The 18,861-nt window shown below is 37.9% G+C and overlaps 1 protein-coding gene across 1 annotated transcript in view; it reads right to left on the bottom strand.

The window, feature by feature from the left end:
• The window catches only part of LOC135083632 (facilitated trehalose transporter Tret1-like), a 28,179-nt gene extending 13,231 nt beyond the window's left edge, over window positions 1-14,948 (bottom strand). The window contains exons 1-3 of the mRNA XM_063978335.1: window positions 14,255-14,948; window positions 6,711-6,890; window positions 5,890-5,975 (exon numbers count right to left, since the gene is read on the bottom strand). Of these exons, the coding sequence (XP_063834405.1) occupies window positions 5,890-5,975; window positions 6,711-6,890; window positions 14,255-14,948 (960 nt within the window). The remainder of the gene's footprint in view (window positions 1-5,889; window positions 5,976-6,710; window positions 6,891-14,254) is intronic.
• Window positions 14,949-18,861: the final 3,913 nt, after the last annotated feature.

The raw sequence follows: 18,861 nt of genomic DNA, 5'->3' as shown, positions 1-18,861 counted from the left end.
ACTGTGCCTTGTCGGCAAGTTGGTACCAAGTCTAATATCCGCCAGTTTCAGCTGTATTCATATTTATGGGACGTTTTATTTGCGGCCAGAAATGTGCCACTTTATTGGGATACTATGAATTTGGTTTTACTAAGAAAATATTTCGGTATTTTTGTTTTCTCCTTAAAACCAGGTCAAATCAACAAAAGAATGGAAAATAAAGTATTGTAGAATTAACTTCTAATAACTTTCTTATTTATTAACTTCATTGTAAGATCTTGCAATTTATGAAAGGCTTATTCTTCTAACAGTGAATGATTGATTAGGTAATTTTATTACGTCCAAATATTTCAACGAAAAACTTTTGAAGTCTTCGGGTTCAAAATCGTGAAATTTGAATTGAAAACAAAAGATTTCGCAGAATTTTTGGATGGAATTTAATTTAAAACAAACTTGTAGGCGAGTTGTGCTTAAGACTCATTAACTGCTGGCTTTTGTATCTTCGCCTGGGGCTCTGCAGACGGACGTTTGTAACGCTGATTTGGTATCATTAACGTTAATTTATTATTCATGTAAGTACTCAAATAAAGTTATTCTATCTATTAATCAGACCTGAGGATTGTGATGTGACGGTAAACTTGGTCACTTTTTTGCTAAGGTCATATAAGTAACGTAACTATACGGGACTATTCCCACCTCTCGTTCCCACCACTGCAACTCCTGTGTAGCCAGGATCTACAGCTTGACCGCCACAAAAACCCAACCAATGAAGGTCAAGTTTGTCCCGGGGGAAAGTTAAACTGTCATTGGACCCGCAACGAAATTAATCAGAAGAACATAGGAGGAGTTCGAAATTAAGGTTCGACTTCCCTCCATTGCAAAGCGGATGACAGGTGACAAACAAAAGTTTAAAACCTAACGTAACTATAGAAATTCAAATTCAAATTCTTTATTTCTCTATGTTAGTATACAAAGGCTAAAGTCAAAGTCTAAGTAGTCATAAGTTCTTCGTTCGACTTGTCCGTCTTATATTTTGTTGATCCATCTCTACATGATATAACACGTGAATGAATCGTCACTGTACATCAAGTTAGGCTGAGTTGCACCACCTAACTTGTACCGTAACTATAACGATAACCGGTATTTTTTGTATGGAATTTGACAGCTTTTTGACGTTTGTCAAAGCTATAATAAGATGGTGCAACCCAACCTTAGACTGTACTTTTCTGTTACATAACTGAACCTTATAAGATGAGAATACACATCATTTATTGAGATGTTCCACGCACTACATAAGAAAATAATTTCCCTGAAGCTTTTCATGCTGTGTTTTTTTTTAATTGCCCCCACTAGGGATCGAACCCGGAGCTTCTGGCCCTGAGCCTGATGGTCACCACTAAACCATCGTTTTATCGTTCCTCCCTCCTTATAATATAACACTTACCCGCCCGTCTGCGCCGCCCCGACAAAGTGCGGACAAGGCCTAACCGCCAGCTTAATTTATCGGCGAGTCCTAATGAAAACATTATTTATGAACGGCCGAAGCTCGCGAGTACACTCCACGGCGTAAGTGATGTAATTTCCTTTGCGTGTAGAGGCGCGTCCCGGGAACGGGAACTTGTGAAACCAAGTGTGTTAGACAGGGTGGTATTATGCTACCAATTCCAACTCAGTTCGCAGCGCCAAGTGTATTTTGGTAGACTTATGCCCGTTTTACCATCAATCCCTATTTTTAAGTGAAAGTGCTTTTTAAAAGCCTACTTGCATAAATAAATTAGTTTTATGAGTTTTTTTTTACTCCTATGAAAACAAAATTCCTGTTATGTGTTACCATAAGGGGTCATTTAAAAATTAGAGATTGATGGTGACAACGGGCATCACTCCTTCAAAATGTGTGGGCAAGGAAGTGATATGGTGTTGCGTATTGTACAAATTGCACAAATCTTACAATAGCCACCGGGCTATTTAAATACCGATTTAGCCAAGATTTGGAAATTCTCGTTGCGGGTCCAATGACAGTTCAACTATGCTTAACTTTCCTCTAGGACAAACTTGACCTTCACTGGTTGGGTTTATATTAGCGGTCAAACTGTAGATCCTGGCTACACAGGAGTTGCAGCGGTGGGAACGAGAGGTGGAAATAAGTAGTCCCGTTTAGCTTTTTTCATTTGATTGAATGAAAAATAGAATAAAGATAGAACATTTTTCTTTCTTCATTACTATTTAGTGTTCAGTTAGTGTCTACGTTTTTTTTTTTTTTTCGTCGGGAAATGCTTTGCGCATACCCACTGGTCTATGGGGACGGCCAGTGGGTTATGTGGGACTCTCCCCACCTACCCACTAAAGGCGGGGCCTACCCACTAAAACCCGACGGTTTCCACCAGAGCCCAAAGAAACGGAGCCGCGAGTTATTGTCCTGGTTGGACATTCGTCCGCAGCTCCGCCTCAGGCTAGAGGCTCGCTCACGAGCAAGCCTCTCTGGCTTCGAGGGAACCCCCAGTCCCCTCCTCCAGTTGTTTTTTATAGAGGTTTTCTCCTCGCGGCCCTGGTATAACGGGACCCCCGGCCCGCCGTAGCGGGTTACGGTCTGCTCTATGCCGCTGCTCGGTCAGCTCTGCTGATCAGAGAAGTACCAAGAGCGGCCCTCCAAAGAATGGGCCCGGGCAAACGCCCCGCCAGCCCCCACCTGTGGGGGTTTTTAAAGATGTCCCCTGCATCGTGGCCCGGGCAAATGCCGCGACGGCCCCCGGCCCACTCAATTGTGGGTTACGGGTTGCCCGACAGGCCCGCCGAGTTGACGAGACCTGCCGCGCAGGTGAGAAGTTAGCCGCCCGCGTGAACAGACCACGCGGACGTTGCCCAGGGTGCACCACGAGGAGGTCGCTCACCATCGCACCCCCAGTTAGTGTCTACCTAAGCGAAACCTGAGCCACACAGCTTTAGCCTTATTCACTTAACACTAGAAGTGCCGAAGATTACGACCCCCCTAAAAGCGCCGCTGGGTCAATTTTGTCCCAGCATATATTTTGTAACATTTTTTAGTTTCAGGCATGAACATTATGGTTAAAACTATTTGTAGTATCCTTAAAAAATGGTTTATCTATACAGTTAAATCAATATGTACTTATTTCTTTAAAAATATAAATTTATTCAATTTTAATTTTGAATTATTAAAAGACAGATGTTTTTGGTTTCATATAAAAATAGTCACATATTACATGGTGTTATACTGTATTAAAATTATGAAATTACTAATTTAACTATTAATTATTCTTTTTGAAGAAATAATAAATATCTTACAAATAATGTGCACATTTTGCACAAAGTTTTTTTGTATGGTTTTTTTGTCTCTCTGGTCTACTATGTGTTTAGGAACTTCTATAGGTATGGTTATTTTTCTGTTATCCGTACACACACAGTGAAGTTTTTTACCAGTTACAATGAAAAGTATGTACGTTTAATTTAAAAAAATTATAAGTCACACATTTTAAAAATGTATCAAATCATACAATGTATAAACTGGCCCATGTCTTGAAGTCACCTTCCTACTAATATTATAAATGTAAAAGTTAATAAATATTGATGAATTGATGGATGGATGAACCGATGAACGGATAGGAAGGATGAATGGGTGGATATAAGCCTTGAACTTGAACTAAGTTAGTGTGGATTCATGGTTAGATCGATTGTTGTTTTTTCACTCTTTTACGCAAAAAATACTAAGCCGATCTTAATAAAACTTTGCAGTTTTATTGTTAATATTTCAGAATAACATAATATAGTCTATAATTAACAATAATATTCAGTTATTTGGTCAAATAACAACGATAAGTGTCAAGAAATTAGGTCTTTCTATGATAAACTTAATTTCTCACTAGGTGAAGTCACAGGCAAAAACTAGTACAATATATTTACATTTCTGCATTGTGACGAGTCACCAAAACGTTCCTCACCTCCCCATTCTCGTATTTCCTCGAAACAAGGACTCTTCATCGAATTATTGTTGCAAATACCAAGGTGGGACAAAAATGACCCAGTGGCGCTTCTAGGTAAAACCGATTTTAATTTTTTTTCTAATAATGTTATATTATCAAAAACATTAAAAAATTATAAAATTCAATAAATCAGGAAAAGTCAAAAAGTTTCATGGACTTTCGTTGAAAAATAAAAAAGTTAGAGACGATCAAACTCGCGAGTGGGACAAAAATGGGACGGCGGCCTTTCTAGTGTTAACAAAACTTCAATGACAACAAATTGCTGAGTTGCGATCCTATCGAGTAATCGTTCTGTCGAGAATGTCCCTTGTGAATACGGATTTAGAACTGTTTTTCAAGGAGACGAATAATTCTGATTGCCAGCGAGATCTTGACTGTCAAAACACGTGAATTAGGCCACTGGTCTCACAAAACCCAATGTCTGTTTATTTACTTCAAAGAAAGCCTGCAAATATTGTATGACGTAACTTAGTTGCGCACGGAAGCACCGACGCCGTGTTATAAAATATAAAAGCTGCTGAAACTAAAAGCATGTCTCTTCTTTGTACATTTTTGAGCCAACAAGCGCCTCTGTTAATGTGGACTTGTACCAAAAAAGCAACATAAAGCATTGCGAAGAGGTTTTGCTCATGTTAGTAAGAACTTGCTAAAAGATTAGAACCAAAAGAGTTTTTAATTCTACTCCGTGCAATCATTTTAATAGTTTAATGCCCGTTTTCACCATAAACCCCTATTTTTTTCATAGGGGTCACTTAAAAATTAGGGATTGATGGTGAAAATGGGCATTAGTCTTTTTGCCACTCATATTTACTAAAATAATTGTCAGAAAAACTTTAAAGCACTCTTATCTGACCCAAACTTTGTAGAGTAACGGCGCAACATTTTCAAAAATATTTCCATTCATCTGTGTTTCAAACAGAATAAAATATTACAGAATCTTTTTTCATGAAAAAATACAGGTTTGTATTCAAACTGACTGTACCTATTACCACAGAATTATAAATCGCCGAAACAACTCTTTCGTGGGAGAGAAGGTGGATTAGTTTAGGGCGCCGAAACAGGAGTACCTAACATTATTATTTAACTTTTTTATTTACGTTACTTTGATGGTTTGCAAATAACTTTTAAACTTTACTATCGCTCGTAGCAGTAACTTTAATTTACCTCCCGAAATTCTAAATTAATAAGCTTCAGATAGCGCTAATTTTCTTTTTAATAATGAATGGACTTATTAAAATGTACGCCCTTGATATCTTAGGTACGGATAGCACATCAAGCTCAACACTGTGGCTTCTTGTGCAGTTGTACCTAATAGACTTTATTTTTCAACAATTTATAATCCTGTAGTACCTACTTTTGTCTTTATTTACAATCCATGAAAAGTAGCAGACTTAGGCTGAGTTGCACCACCTAACTTTGTCCGTAACTATAACGATAACCGGCGTTTTCTGTATGGAGTTTGACAGATTTTTGACATTTGTCAAAGTTAAAGTAAGATGATGCAACCCAGCCTTACAATATATATGTTTTGTAGTGCGTCTGCGATGTTTGCATTGGCGGGCGTAGATAGCTTTGAAGCTATAAAGTGCGCATCATTACTGCACAGAGTGCGCGGCAGCTGCCACAGCGTACTGAAGGAGATAGCCGATAGTGGGGATTGTCCACTGATCGGCCACATGCTCAGCAGGACGAAGTCTGTTTTAGAAATAAGATACTAACATAGCCTAAGTTTTTACTAACATTATGGATCCCTGTTATCCGAAATAAATACTTTTTATTTTATTTATTTATTTATTTTAATATTGCGACTTTAGGCTCTCACTCGACTCTCTCTCTGGTATTCTAGCGTTCAAATCAGGCTTTACGTTCGCATAGCTCTCTCTAACGTTTGATTGGTGAATAGACTACAACTTACGTCGGAAGAGAACAGAGGATGTAGTAGAGGAAGCCCCGAAGAAGACCACGCGATGCAAGCACCGGCCGCAAACGCGCCAAGATTCACTGGAAATAATAATTAAGTTTTATATTTTCAATTGTATACCTCTTATATAAAGTGTGTCGCTAACTATGCTGGCGCATCGACCTAAATTAGTCTTGTCCTCCAACTATAGGCTAAGAACTCATGGCGCGATTTTCACCCGCGCCCGCGGTCGTTGCGGGCCCGCAGCTTCTGTAGAATGCAGATACTTATATAAAAAGTAATGCACAACTCACGACGCAGTTTTCGCCCGCTGTGGGCGCGGTTGTAATCGGGTCCCGCTCGGCGGTTTTCGCCCGTAATAATTTTGTACCAGTGACTTGGCACCGTGAGTTCTTAAAATAACCCCGCAAATAATAACCGCTCCCGTGAGTTTTGAAATAAAACATTAGGAATTCAATTTGAATGCAAAAAAACTAATGTTATTCTATAAAAATGTTTGAGATTGTATTCTGTTGTTGTATCTATAAATAAATAAATAAATTCCGCAACCGCCGCGGGCGCGGGTGAAAATCGCGCCGTGAGTTTTTAGCCTTAGAGTCTCCACTCCAGTCTGTTCTGCGCCACTTCTTGGCAGTTATTGTCGTGGAGACCGCGCTAGTCCTAAGCGACTTCGTCTTCCCAGCAGTACCTGGGACGACATATCGGTCGACGGCCACTTGGTCGTCCATGGTGTGTCTCTAAATCTTTTCTATTACAGCGTTCATAAGGCTCTTGCCTTAAACAGACAGATAAAGAGATAGTAAAACAACACTCACCTATTCCCGCAGCGATATACTGTGTAGTGATCCCAGACGTATCCTTCTTGATGTCAGGCACCGTCTCGATCCTCTGCAGGATTCGGCGGTGACCATTTCTGGAGTCAGGGTCAAACTTCTCCTCGTCGCCGCACTGTGACGCGCCCGCCTCCACGTCAGGAGTCGTGGGTGACTCGCTCACTGTGAACAACGAAAGGTGCTTTAGGATCTAGAATTTTCCTTTTGTCTAAAAGTTCTCGAGTGGCGACCACGCACTGGAACCAAAGACGTAGTGTGGACAGGGCAAGGTGAACTGACGATCTGGTGAAAGTTACTTTTCTTCTGCTCTAGTATGTTGCTGCCGATGGGGCAGCAACATACTGGAGTGGAGCCCGTGCGTACCGGAAAATGCAGCGTGGGACGTCCACCCACAAAGTGGACAGACGACATCAAAAAGGTAGGCAGGTCGCTACCAACCGGTCAACATGGAAATCATTGGGGGAGGCCTATGTTCAGCAGTGGACTTCTTAGTTATAGCTAAAATGATGATGATAAATATGGTGACGAACAAGATGCCAAATCCTTTAGCTTAATATGTCATTCGCTTTTATATGTAACAAGCTATTCGCAAATGCCTTTTTGACTCAGGTGCACTAAGCATATTACGCTGCCAAATGAAAAAAACTTAAAGCTGGTAGAATCCTAAGCATCCTGCACTAGCTTTGAGACTAGTCATGTTACTAACTTTAAAAGGAGAGGCTATTGAATGTTGAAATCTAAGCTCTACGAGTATCGTTACCAAAAGAAGTAAAAACTGAAAAAAGCTTCTTAAGCAATCTTTTCACATCCCAGTCCGCAAACTCTATCAATGAAAATCCAAACATTTCAATGATTTGTCTGCCTACTGCCAAGTTCTAGTGCGACTGAAGTACTTTAGCAATAAACAGACAAACAAATTAACTTTATCACATTGTTATTGCTAGTAAGACAAAGTACTTAATCAGTTGTTTTATTGCCGTTCCCAAATCATAACTTCTCCTGCATCCGTCGGTGATAATTGCCTGTTCCGAAACTTGTGCTTCCGCCCTTCTTTGCTCGAACTTAGTAATAACCATAGTGCAAAGAAAATCAGTGGGTTCACTCTAACAAAAGTAGAACAAATTGACTTGGAACATAGATAGATTCACTTGAGGCGTATAGTCGTCCAACGAATATTCCCAAAAACTTAATATTCTTAACTTATTAACGGTCTAAATTGTACTGACACTTTTGTGTAATTTCTTTTCTTCTTTTTTTTTTTTTTTATTTTTTTATTTTTTTTTTATTCATTATTGAGCAATTACATATTTGATCCAAATAGCGTCCTAAATCCTTTTTAGGTTTGTCTAGACACTATTGTTTATTTTTCTTGTTTTGATTGTGTAGGTAGTGTTTATTAAAGTGTTTTCTATTTATTGTTATTATTCTTGTAAGTTACAAAAAAACTATTTACTTTGTCCTTATTCTACGACATTAAATTTACATATCTCGTTTTAAACACTTAATTTGACATTAGATGGACTCATTCAAAATATTCTTAGACGACGGATGAAGATTATTATTATTATCAAAATAAAAAATGTACTTGACTAGGTACATATTTTCCACACATTTACAACACAATCTAAACTTCGTTTCATATCCACACTTTACTGTAGTCACTTTCAAATCAATACATATTGACAAGTTGAGCTTTTTAAGAGTAGGCGCACACCGTTGATTTTTCGTCGGCCGATAGTTTAGTCGGGCAGTTGATCAGTATGGGCATGTATGGGAGAGTGCGCACACTACGCCGATTCGATTTGGCCGATTCTTCATGCAATTTAAAATCGGGCACAACTATCGGCCAACTAAAAATTAAAAATTATCTGAACCTACTGTTTTACTACTCCGTTATGATATTATTACATAATTAATTTCTCCTCACAGATTATATCAGTATGTCACATACACATGTTTCGCAATCGCTCCTATCTCCTTTGTTTATGGATCGTAAAATTTTATTTATAAGTTATCAAGAGAAAAATATTCTTATCAATAAGTTAGAGCGAGCCCTCAGTGATAATGATAACGCTTGCTTTTATTTTCGTCTCAATAATAATAATAATAATATCTTTGGACAATCTCACACAGCGCCATCTAGCCCCAAAGTAAGCAATTAATATGCTTGTGTTATGGGTGCTAGCTTAACGGATATACTACTTATATACTTTTTTTTTTTAAATACATACATATTATACATAGTTACAATAAATGAGTTACATAATTCATACTTTTCACTGGAGCATGCAAGCTTCGATGTTTTTAATTTAAGTGACAACCAGCTATTAAAGACCCCCTCATGTACTATATCGAACTACGGGTTGCATACTTAGGCTGAATTGCACCACCAAACTTTGACCGTAACTATGACGATAACCGGTGTCTTTTGTATGGAGTTTGACAGATTTTTAACGTTTGTCAAAGTTAAAGTAAGATGGTGCAACCCAGCCTTAGTGTTCGAGTTACGTACAGAGGAAAGTTTGGTTCAAAGGACAGGGTGCTAAATTGGACCACCTCAATATTTAGTGGATTAATCTTTAAATTGCTGCAACGGTGACACACGTTAGTTTTTGCTTATTACTGTGTTGCCACTTAAAGAATATACGAAATATGAATGTGGTACAATAGCAGCCAGTAGAATATACCAGACTCCCCCTATATAGGCAAATGATTCGAAAAAATATACCTCCCAAAATAATTGAACAATTTCAATTAAATATTTCAGTGTCATTAAGTATTGTCGGAAGGATGCAAACTAGCCTCAGTTTCATTTGAATTTTAATTTTCTTGAAAATACTTTCCATTCACTGGGGAATTTATAAAATTCCTGGAATAGAATCTCCTCTTCCTCTAACACTCGGGAACAGAAAAATACTTAGTTCCAGAAATAACTTTCATTATGTAGGTATATACACTACATGCAGTATTAAATATTGAGTAACTATTTAATACAAAGACAAATACATTTATTTGCAAAGAATAGGTTGATACAGATAGTATTGTAAATACAAAGTGCTCTATTCTGCTAAAATACATTAACATGCAAATTTTTGTCCAGAAATTCCTGAACACTGTAAAATAAATACTGCACGTAGTGTACCTACATGATGATTGAGTAACTTCTAAGATTATACTGAAACAATGTGTTAATTCTAACTGAAAATACTTTTGAGACAGTTAAAATAAACTTAGCTCAGTTTTCGAGACAAATATGTTTACCTCTTACCTTAATGAGTACCTCTTGCTACTCAAATATCAAGTTAATGTAATCTCGTAAGCAAGTTAAAGCTACATTATGGATTAGGCGCCTTACACCGACTCAGGTGTTATACACGTCTTAGCAATTAAGATATCTAGTCATTAACAGCTTCGTAGTGTACAGCATTATGTATCTACCGTTAGAATATTGCGTTAAAATAATTACATTAGTATTTTAGATGTAATCAAACGCTTAACATGGAACTATACCCCTATAACCTACTAGCTTTCCGACCGCGGCTTCGCCCGCGTGGATTGTTGTCTGTCACAGAAAAACTTTATCGCGTGCGTCCCTGTTTCAAAAACCGGGATAAAAACTATCCTATGTCCTTTCCCAGGACTCAAACTATCTCTATGCCAAATTTCATTAACATTGGTTCAGTGGTTTAGACGTGAAAGCAAGACAGACAGACAGAGTTACTTTCGCATTTATAATATTAGTATAGATAGACGTTTGAATGTTCTGAAAGTTTAAAGGAACAAAACTCTGAAACGGAGAAATGAGGTTTCAGCTAGAAACAAAAGATTCATAAATCATGATTTAATATTTCATGGATACAGAAATTAGAACAAATCAGACTGCGATATCTAACTACGACGTAACTGCCCATATTATTAGTATTATTATTGCGCTTAAGTTTTACCATAATTACCTCTTGTCAGTATCTATTTACATTAAAATTAATAAAGAAATAAAAATACACCAAGTAACTCCAAATTATCTGACTGTAAAAATTGCGTAGGTACATTAAAATGGAATAATTGCGATTGAATTGTCAAGAGAGACAGCTCAGAGAGATCAGATCAAGATTTTCAATACAGAAAATGTCGTTTTTCCCCGATGAACCTTACTAGAACAGAATTCCCTAAGGCCTTACCTATCCATATTTTCGAGTCTATTTCGCTGTATCTTTCCATCTCGCTGAGAGTGACAGAGACAAGACTGATCGAAAAATACAAAAACGTATCTGAGACTTCTTACACTCATGATGAGCTATTCATTAATTATACAAGGTGGAATATTGTAATGCCACCTGGAGGGAAAGTACAGATTTTCGAAAAATTTCTACCATACCATACAATTTCCTGTACAATTTCCTCATTTGATTTATCTAGTTTGTTAGAGAGAATTCAGTTTTATACTTAACCCTAACGATAGATGCAATAAAAATACAGGGTGTAATTTTTAACAGATTTTAGTTGGTTCGAATCCCGGGTGTGGCAAGAAAATTTTTGGAAATCTTTGAATGCAGTTCTATTTCTTTTCAAAAATAAAGGAATGTTTTCTTTGAGGAAAATTTTCTATCTACAGTATTAAGAGTACTTTCCCTCCAGGTGGCATTACAAAATTCCACCCTGTAGTGCAGTAAATAAAAAATAATGTATTATTTTGATTGTTTAATTAAGTGCCTTAATGAATAAGAAAAAAATATGTTTTGACTTGAATGAATTTGTTTACAATCACTTTGATTACTGACCTGACTAAATGTAAACATTTCTTAATACTGATTATAATTTACCTACTACGAAATATTGAGATTCTTTTGTCTTTCGAATACAAAAATGTTTCGGGATATTACCTACATACGACTGTAGGTACTTGGTTATTGAAAATTAAGATTTAATAACAATATAAAGTACTAGCATTCCGCCCGCGGCTTCGCCCGCGTGGAAAACTTTACCGCGCGCGTCCCTGTTTCAAAAACCGGGATAAAATCTGTCCTATGTCCTTTCCCGGGACTCAAACTATGTCTGTCTATGCCAAATTTCATCAAAATCGCTTCAGTGGTTTAGGCGTGAAAGCAAGACAGACAGAGTTACTTTCGCATTTATAATACTGGTATAGACTAGTATAGATTACTATCTACTGTTATTTAAAAGAGGTTACACAATTTTTTCACAAGTTTAACTCTGGTAGGTACCTAATTTTTCAGTCGCGATAGTAAGGCTAATATTTCAATCCCATCGTACTCTCCGAAACAACACAATATTTTCTTTTTAAGCAATATAATTTTATTTCAATAATCTGGGATTACCAGTTTTTTTTCTAATTTGAACTTAAAACCAGTGAAGCGACAGAATTTAAATAAGTTTGATAATAAATATCGTTAGCCTTGGGCATATCAATCGTTTGATATTTTTATATAAACAGAAACAGCCGACCTTGGTACTGATATCAAAGCTGAGGGTGTCGACTCCGCAAATCGATATCAATTAGTCGATAGTACATCGACTCTGTCCGTCTCTATTACTCTTAAAGTTGTTCATTGATGAGTGAGTGAGATGGGCAGAAAGTCATTTTAAAAAGTTTTGTAGAAAAAGGTTCATAGTTTGAAAAAGAAAATGATAAGTCCATTCAAGAAAATTTCAAGATGAAGTTAGTTCACGAAATATCGTCAAAAAGCATAATCTTTGTTATGGCGGACAATAGCAATTAAACATAAATTATGAATAATACATAAACATTTTAAAGTAAAAACGCTTGTGCTCATATAAACATTGGCAAGCTCAGGTTCGCAACCTGTAACCGGATTTGATGAAATAAGCTATACGTAACATTTTCCCTGAAGGTACTGGAAAATTGCGCGAACTATTAGTAAAATTGATATCTTTAAAGTGTTAGTATATTGTAATCTTTTTAAAACGATCTCAATACCACTTAAATGTTGAAAATAATGATGTAAGATTTGTTACTCTTGAAATCGATAAAACAGAGTTCAACTAAAACTAAACCAACAAAAACATCCTAATCTTAATACCTAATGTTCTATTAACCTATTTATAACTATGTCATCAAAATAGACCAAACCAAAAATAATTTTAGTCCACTTATCACTTGGCTTTTTGGTATAAAAAATATGAATGAAAACACCTACTTGTAATCCAGGTGTGGTGGGAACACAACAGAAGCAAACTACAGTTAAGGGCGGCGGTGGCGCGACTAACTGGCCGATTGCGCGGCGGTTCAAAAATAACGACGCAGGCGCCGCCAACCGTGGGCCGCTGGGAGTTATAATACGTATGTTAGTAAAGCATGTTAATGATTTAGTGAACACTAAGGCTCGTTTTTATTATCTTTTTAGTTCATTTTTGCGCAGTTGGGTTTTTATTTTAATCTTTTTAGTTAAATAACATACATTTTTGTAAGCTACTTAAAAAGGCCTTTATTTTGATACCCTACTCGATAGGCTTTGAGAAAAAAAAAATTTTTTAAGACATTATGGCGTCTATAATCCGCCATTTAGATTTTTTCAATTTTAATGTAGCCAGTGTCACTCTCATCACGATTAAGACAAATTTATCGACACCTCTCACGCTAAAATCGGTCTAGCCGTTTAAGACTGTAGGCCGTGCCAAAGAAATATACATACATACACACTAGTGATGCAACGAATACGAATATTCGTGTTCGCCGAATAGTAGACATTTACCGAATATTCGTATTCGGTGAAATAATAATTACGAATACGAATACCTACTTTTTTAAAATTTTGTCCCACACGTGTGTGTCTCCGAACATTGCCACAACGACATGACGAGAAAACCCCGGTCAGTATGTAACAAAGTAGTAAGTAAGTTCTCTTCCGGAATTTGACAGTCAATAGCAAGTCCATTGTACAAGTATTATTTTGTTTTGTGATTAGTTACAATGTAAATACGTACGGCGGCAGCGATAGTCTCAAAAAAAACCAATTTACTTTAAACTAATTTAATTAAAGATATAGAAATTACAATTACAAATTAATTATTACTAGAGCGATTGACCAAGTTCGATGTTGGAACCAAAGTGATCGATGTGGCGGTGGCGCGGTGGGACGCGGCGGCTCGGTGCATCACGTTCTGCCGACGCAGCTCCTCGTGTCGCCGATTGACGCAATTACTTGTTTAGCCAAAATCTAGGTTGGTACTTCGTAGGCGTTTCCCTTAGAGTGGCAGGGTGTAACACCTCCCCCCGAAGATCAGCAACTATTGGAGAATTTTCTTCGAGAATGTTGCTGTAGTGAGACTGGATACATCTCGTTGCTTATCTGAGATTTCTGCATAGGTTTCTTGAGGGCTTGACGTATTCACTTGACGTTTGATGTAGTGACGTCGAATTAATAAGCCAATAACGAGTGCGCCTGCACTTAACAGTACTACGTATAAGGGTATCGTAGTATGGTAAAGGCTAGCTTCCACAGATTTGCTTATCTCTACTGGATGCTGCAGAGATATCTTCGTGTTACTTGCGTGTAGATTTTCTAAGTTGATTGAGTTCAATTTTATGAGTGATCTCGGAGTTGATGGGAAGTTCTCTGGAGGTGGCAGGTTCATGATTTTGATAGCTGTTCCTCTTGTGCGGTCGTTGCTGTTGAGTATAGTGAACTCGGACGTTTGGAGATAACATCCCGAAGGGACGGTAGCCAGATAACTGCCTTGAAGAGTAGAGTAAGTATTCTTTCCACAGGATGTCTGGATCTTCGTTGGTTTTGGGAAGCTGACTACATAGTGTTTGTCGTCCAGTTGCTCAAGGGCTTCTCGATCGAGTAGAACCGTGGTGAGCTTGCATGTGATGTCCAGTTTCTGGGTAGCGATGAGAGTCTGGATGCAGTCAACTTGATCTTGTGGCTTGTAGTTTATTCTTATCTCGCAGAGATACCAAGTATTGGACTTCGGACATTCTGTCTCTATGTAGATGAAATCATTTCTATGTATTGCTATATAAGGAGAGGATGGGATGAGAACATTATGGTGTTTATTGGGAACAATGGCTAATTTATACAGATCATAGGAATGTGGGATAGCGATCGGAATCTTGAACACTATAACTATTTTATTTTTAGTGTAGTAAGAACCTAGTTTTATAATATCGTAATATTCTCTAAGATTGACTTCAATAACTTCGTCTTTGTAATATAAAGTCTTTAACTTATCTAACATTGATCTTAAAACTTCTAAACTTAACATAGAATGGTGCGTGCTCGATGCACGGATAAATGCTAAAAGGTTTTCTAACTTAACTAACTCCTCTGCAAGATCTTCTATATTATCTCCTAAGATTAAAAGTAACTGAGCCAGATGGGCGTATTTTACTAAATCTGTATCTCTACTTGCTTCGCTATTAATAATTAGATTAAGTACGTTCTCAATCTTTATTTGATTTTTAGAAATAGTCTCTAGTATGTTAGTGTGTTCAGTCATCCATTCTTTACTTAGACTTATGTGACTGTTAAATTCTGAAACTAATTTTTCTTCGTTACTTTGTAAAGACTTAATAGCATTATCGTAACGCACAGCATCTGTATAATCTAGGTTTCCTGAGATGCTTTTTATGACTGATCCTAATCCGTCTATCAATCCTCGTTTAACGCGATTCATTTCAAACGTTTGCAACTGGTCAGCAACCTTTTCTAGCTTCTTACTCAGATAATCAATATGTGGTTCGTACAAGTTTAAAGTCTTATTATTTAACTGAGGCCGAACATCATTTAACTGTGATCTAACTAAATTTACCTTAGACTGTATGTAATCGATATCAATAAATTGGAGAAAGGAATGATAGTGGGATATTATTTTGGTAGGACCTAGTTTGAAAGGGAGAATGCCTGGACCGTCTTCTAAGCTGTCAAGTAGGATCTCTTGTGCGACTGCTGCCCGGAGCAGGATCATCATTATTATCCTGCAACAAGCGTGCACTATTAGGGACTCTCTTTAACCTAGACTTAGCCACGGGACCACGCTTTTTCTTAGTGTAAATATGTATAGGGAGATCGGCTAAAACAGTATCGTGAGTGTATCGCGGTGCTAGTTTCTGACGACTGGCCATAGGGTTTTTAACAAAAACGTTTTGCTCGGGATTATACGTTTCTTCGGCCTCTCTAGTTTTATTACGATTCTCCATGATCTCAGTACGGAGGCGTAGGGATGAATCTTGTATCATCTCATAAGCCTTGCTCATCTTAGCGCGATGATCTATGATATATTGTTGCAATAAATGCTCTGTTAACTCGATATCTATTGGGTCGCGGGGATCGAAGTGACCAGTAATAACCTCTAAGGGTCTACATTTAGTTAAACTGTGTATCGAACTATTGTACGCTAAGATCGCATAAGATATAAGATTTACTACCGATTCGCTGCGATGCTGTAGTTTTAATAATCGCAAGTGCTCTAACAACGTCGAGTGGAAGCGTTCTACTATTCCGTTTTCGTTTGGAGCATGAGCTAAGATCTTGTGATGCTGGATCTTATGAACGCGAGTGAACTCTAAGAAAAGCTGGTTTGTAAATTCAGTGCCACGATCTGATACTATAATTGAAGGGATTCCATGATGGGTACAAAACTTTAATACAGCCTGTACTACACTAATAGCAGTGCCATCGCGAAGATGGTACGCCTGGGCATATTTAGAAAAAGCATCAACTAGTGTTAGGTATTTTTCTGTATCAACTGTGAATAAGTCAATGTGCAAGATTTCAAAAGGCTTGGTGGGCGGAGGAACTATGTGAAACTGTTGCTTGATTGGAGTACGGTCGTATTTAGCTTGACCACAAATATTACACTCATTGATATATTTCGAGATGCTATCTTTCATCTTAGGCCAAAAATATTTATTTGACAAAGCTAAGTAACATTCAGTAATACCGCGATGGTTAGTTTTTCCTTCGTGGTATTTCTGTATTAACTCTTGCTGTCTTAGATACTCTTTAATGTTTTCAAGTTCAGTTTTAGTTAGTACAATGTTCATAGCGGAACTTTTAAAGTGGGTTTGAATAATAGGAACAATGTTAAACATCTCTAAAGGAGGGTGGATGATGATGCCTGTCTTCACTTTCGGGTTAACGTATTCTTTTATTGCGTTAACTACATCTTGTTCGAGATTAGACTTAGATAATTGAATAGCGGTGCGTGTGTGGCTTTCGAAAGGTTTAGATACAGTGGTTTTGCCTTTGATATCACCGACTACTGTGAAACAGATCTGTCTATGGAATTTATTAAGAGGCTCATCTGAAATGGGGACTTCTAAGATGGGATTCTCAGCATCTGTATGTACTGTCAATGTGTCTGAATTATCTAAAGAAGGGGCCTTCTCGGTTGGGTTAGCTACTATAGAACTGATCTCCTCATTGTGGATTTCAATGCGAGATAGCGCATCGGCGTTGGTGTTACATTTGCCTTGCTTATAGATAACGGTGAAATCATATTCACTCAGCTTTAATCTCCAACGAGTGAGACGAGAGTTGGGTTCTTTGAGATTCATAACCCATTGCAGGGGCTTATGATCTGTAATGATCTTAAATTTACGTCCAAATAGATATGGACGGAAGTACTTGGTGGCCCAAACAATCGCTAGCAACTCCTTCTCAATAGTACTGTAATTTATCTCGCTGGTGTTAAGAGTTCTAGATGCGTACGCTATCGGCTTGTCGCTACCGATAGGTCCTTGAGATAGTACAGCGCCTATTGCTAGATTGGAGGCGTCTGTAGTTAAAATGAAATCTTTAGAGAAATCTGGATACTGCAATATGGGATCATTGGTGAGTAGTAATTTACATTTCTCGAAACAGTTGACATAATTTGGATCTAAAGTGATTTTGGAACCCTTTTTCAAACACTGAGTTAACGGCTTAGTAATCCGTGCGAAATCTGGGATAAACTTCCTGTAGTACCCTAAGAGTCCTAGGAACCTCTTAATTTCAGTGGGAGTTTTTGGTATGGGATATTTCTTGATGGCTTCGATCTTATCCGGGTTAGGCTTTACACCATCTTTGCTGATGATGTGACCTAGGAATGCTGTCTCAAGTTTGAGGAACTCGGACTTGTCCATCTGTATCTTGAAATTAGACTCACGGAGTCTTTGGAACACCTTTTCAAGATTATTTATGTGTTCCTGTAAGGACGTACTGAAAATGATGACGTCATCAAGATACACAAGACAGATAACGTTCTGTAGACCACGGAGGACATTGTCCATAACGCGTTGGAAGGTGCTTGGTGCGTTCTTTAAACCCATCGGCATTCTGAGAAATTCGAAATGGCCGTGTTCTACGTTAAAAGCTGTTTTAGGTATATCCGAGGGTTCCATTTCCACCTGATGGAAACCACTGGCAAGATCCAGGGTGGTAAAATATTGACAGTTGCCTAGTTTGTCCAAAATATCCGCGATGTTAGGGATAGGATACTTGTCGTCGATGGTTTTATCATTTAGTTTCCTAAAATCAACGACAAGACGCCACTTAGTTTTGCCAGAGGCGTCAGCTTTCTTGGGAACTACCCAGATAGGTGAGCTCCATGCTGAACTAGATGGCCTGATGATACCTTGTTCTAGCATTTTACTAATCTGGCTCCTAACCTCTTCCCTATGGATGTACGGGTAACGGTAACTCTTGGTATAAACTGGTAGCTCGTCAGTAGTCTTGATCGAGTGTTTGATCTGATTTGTAAAAGTTAAAGCCTCGCCTTCGATATAAAATACGTCTGCATATTGAGCGCATAAATTTTGTAAGTTCGCGCGCTCTTCAGCGTTCAAATGGCTAGTCCGTAGACGCGAGAGAACGTCCGTAGCACGTTTAGATAGCTTCGTAACGCTTTGATGACGCGGGTCACGCGGTTCACTACTCGTAGTATGAGGGTGACGTAATTCGCTCGTAGCATAGGTAAGTTCCGTAGCATTTAGTTCGCGCTCGGTACGCGTGGACTCTACATTATAGATCTCTGCGCTAACCTGGCGGTCGACGGAAAAAATGACGTCATTATGACTTGGGTTTGATATCTCTAAATATCCACGATTATCTTTAACGCTGGTTAAACATTCTCCTACAATGCAATTAGATATTAGCTGTTCTGGGATAAA

This window comes from Ostrinia nubilalis, chromosome 24, assembly GCF_963855985.1.
Source record: "Ostrinia nubilalis chromosome 24, ilOstNubi1.1, whole genome shotgun sequence".
NCBI classification, from domain to species: domain Eukaryota; kingdom Metazoa; phylum Arthropoda; class Insecta; order Lepidoptera; family Crambidae; genus Ostrinia; species Ostrinia nubilalis.
The sequence above is the reverse complement of the archived record's forward strand: the minus strand, read 5'-3'. Positions and strand labels throughout refer to the sequence as shown.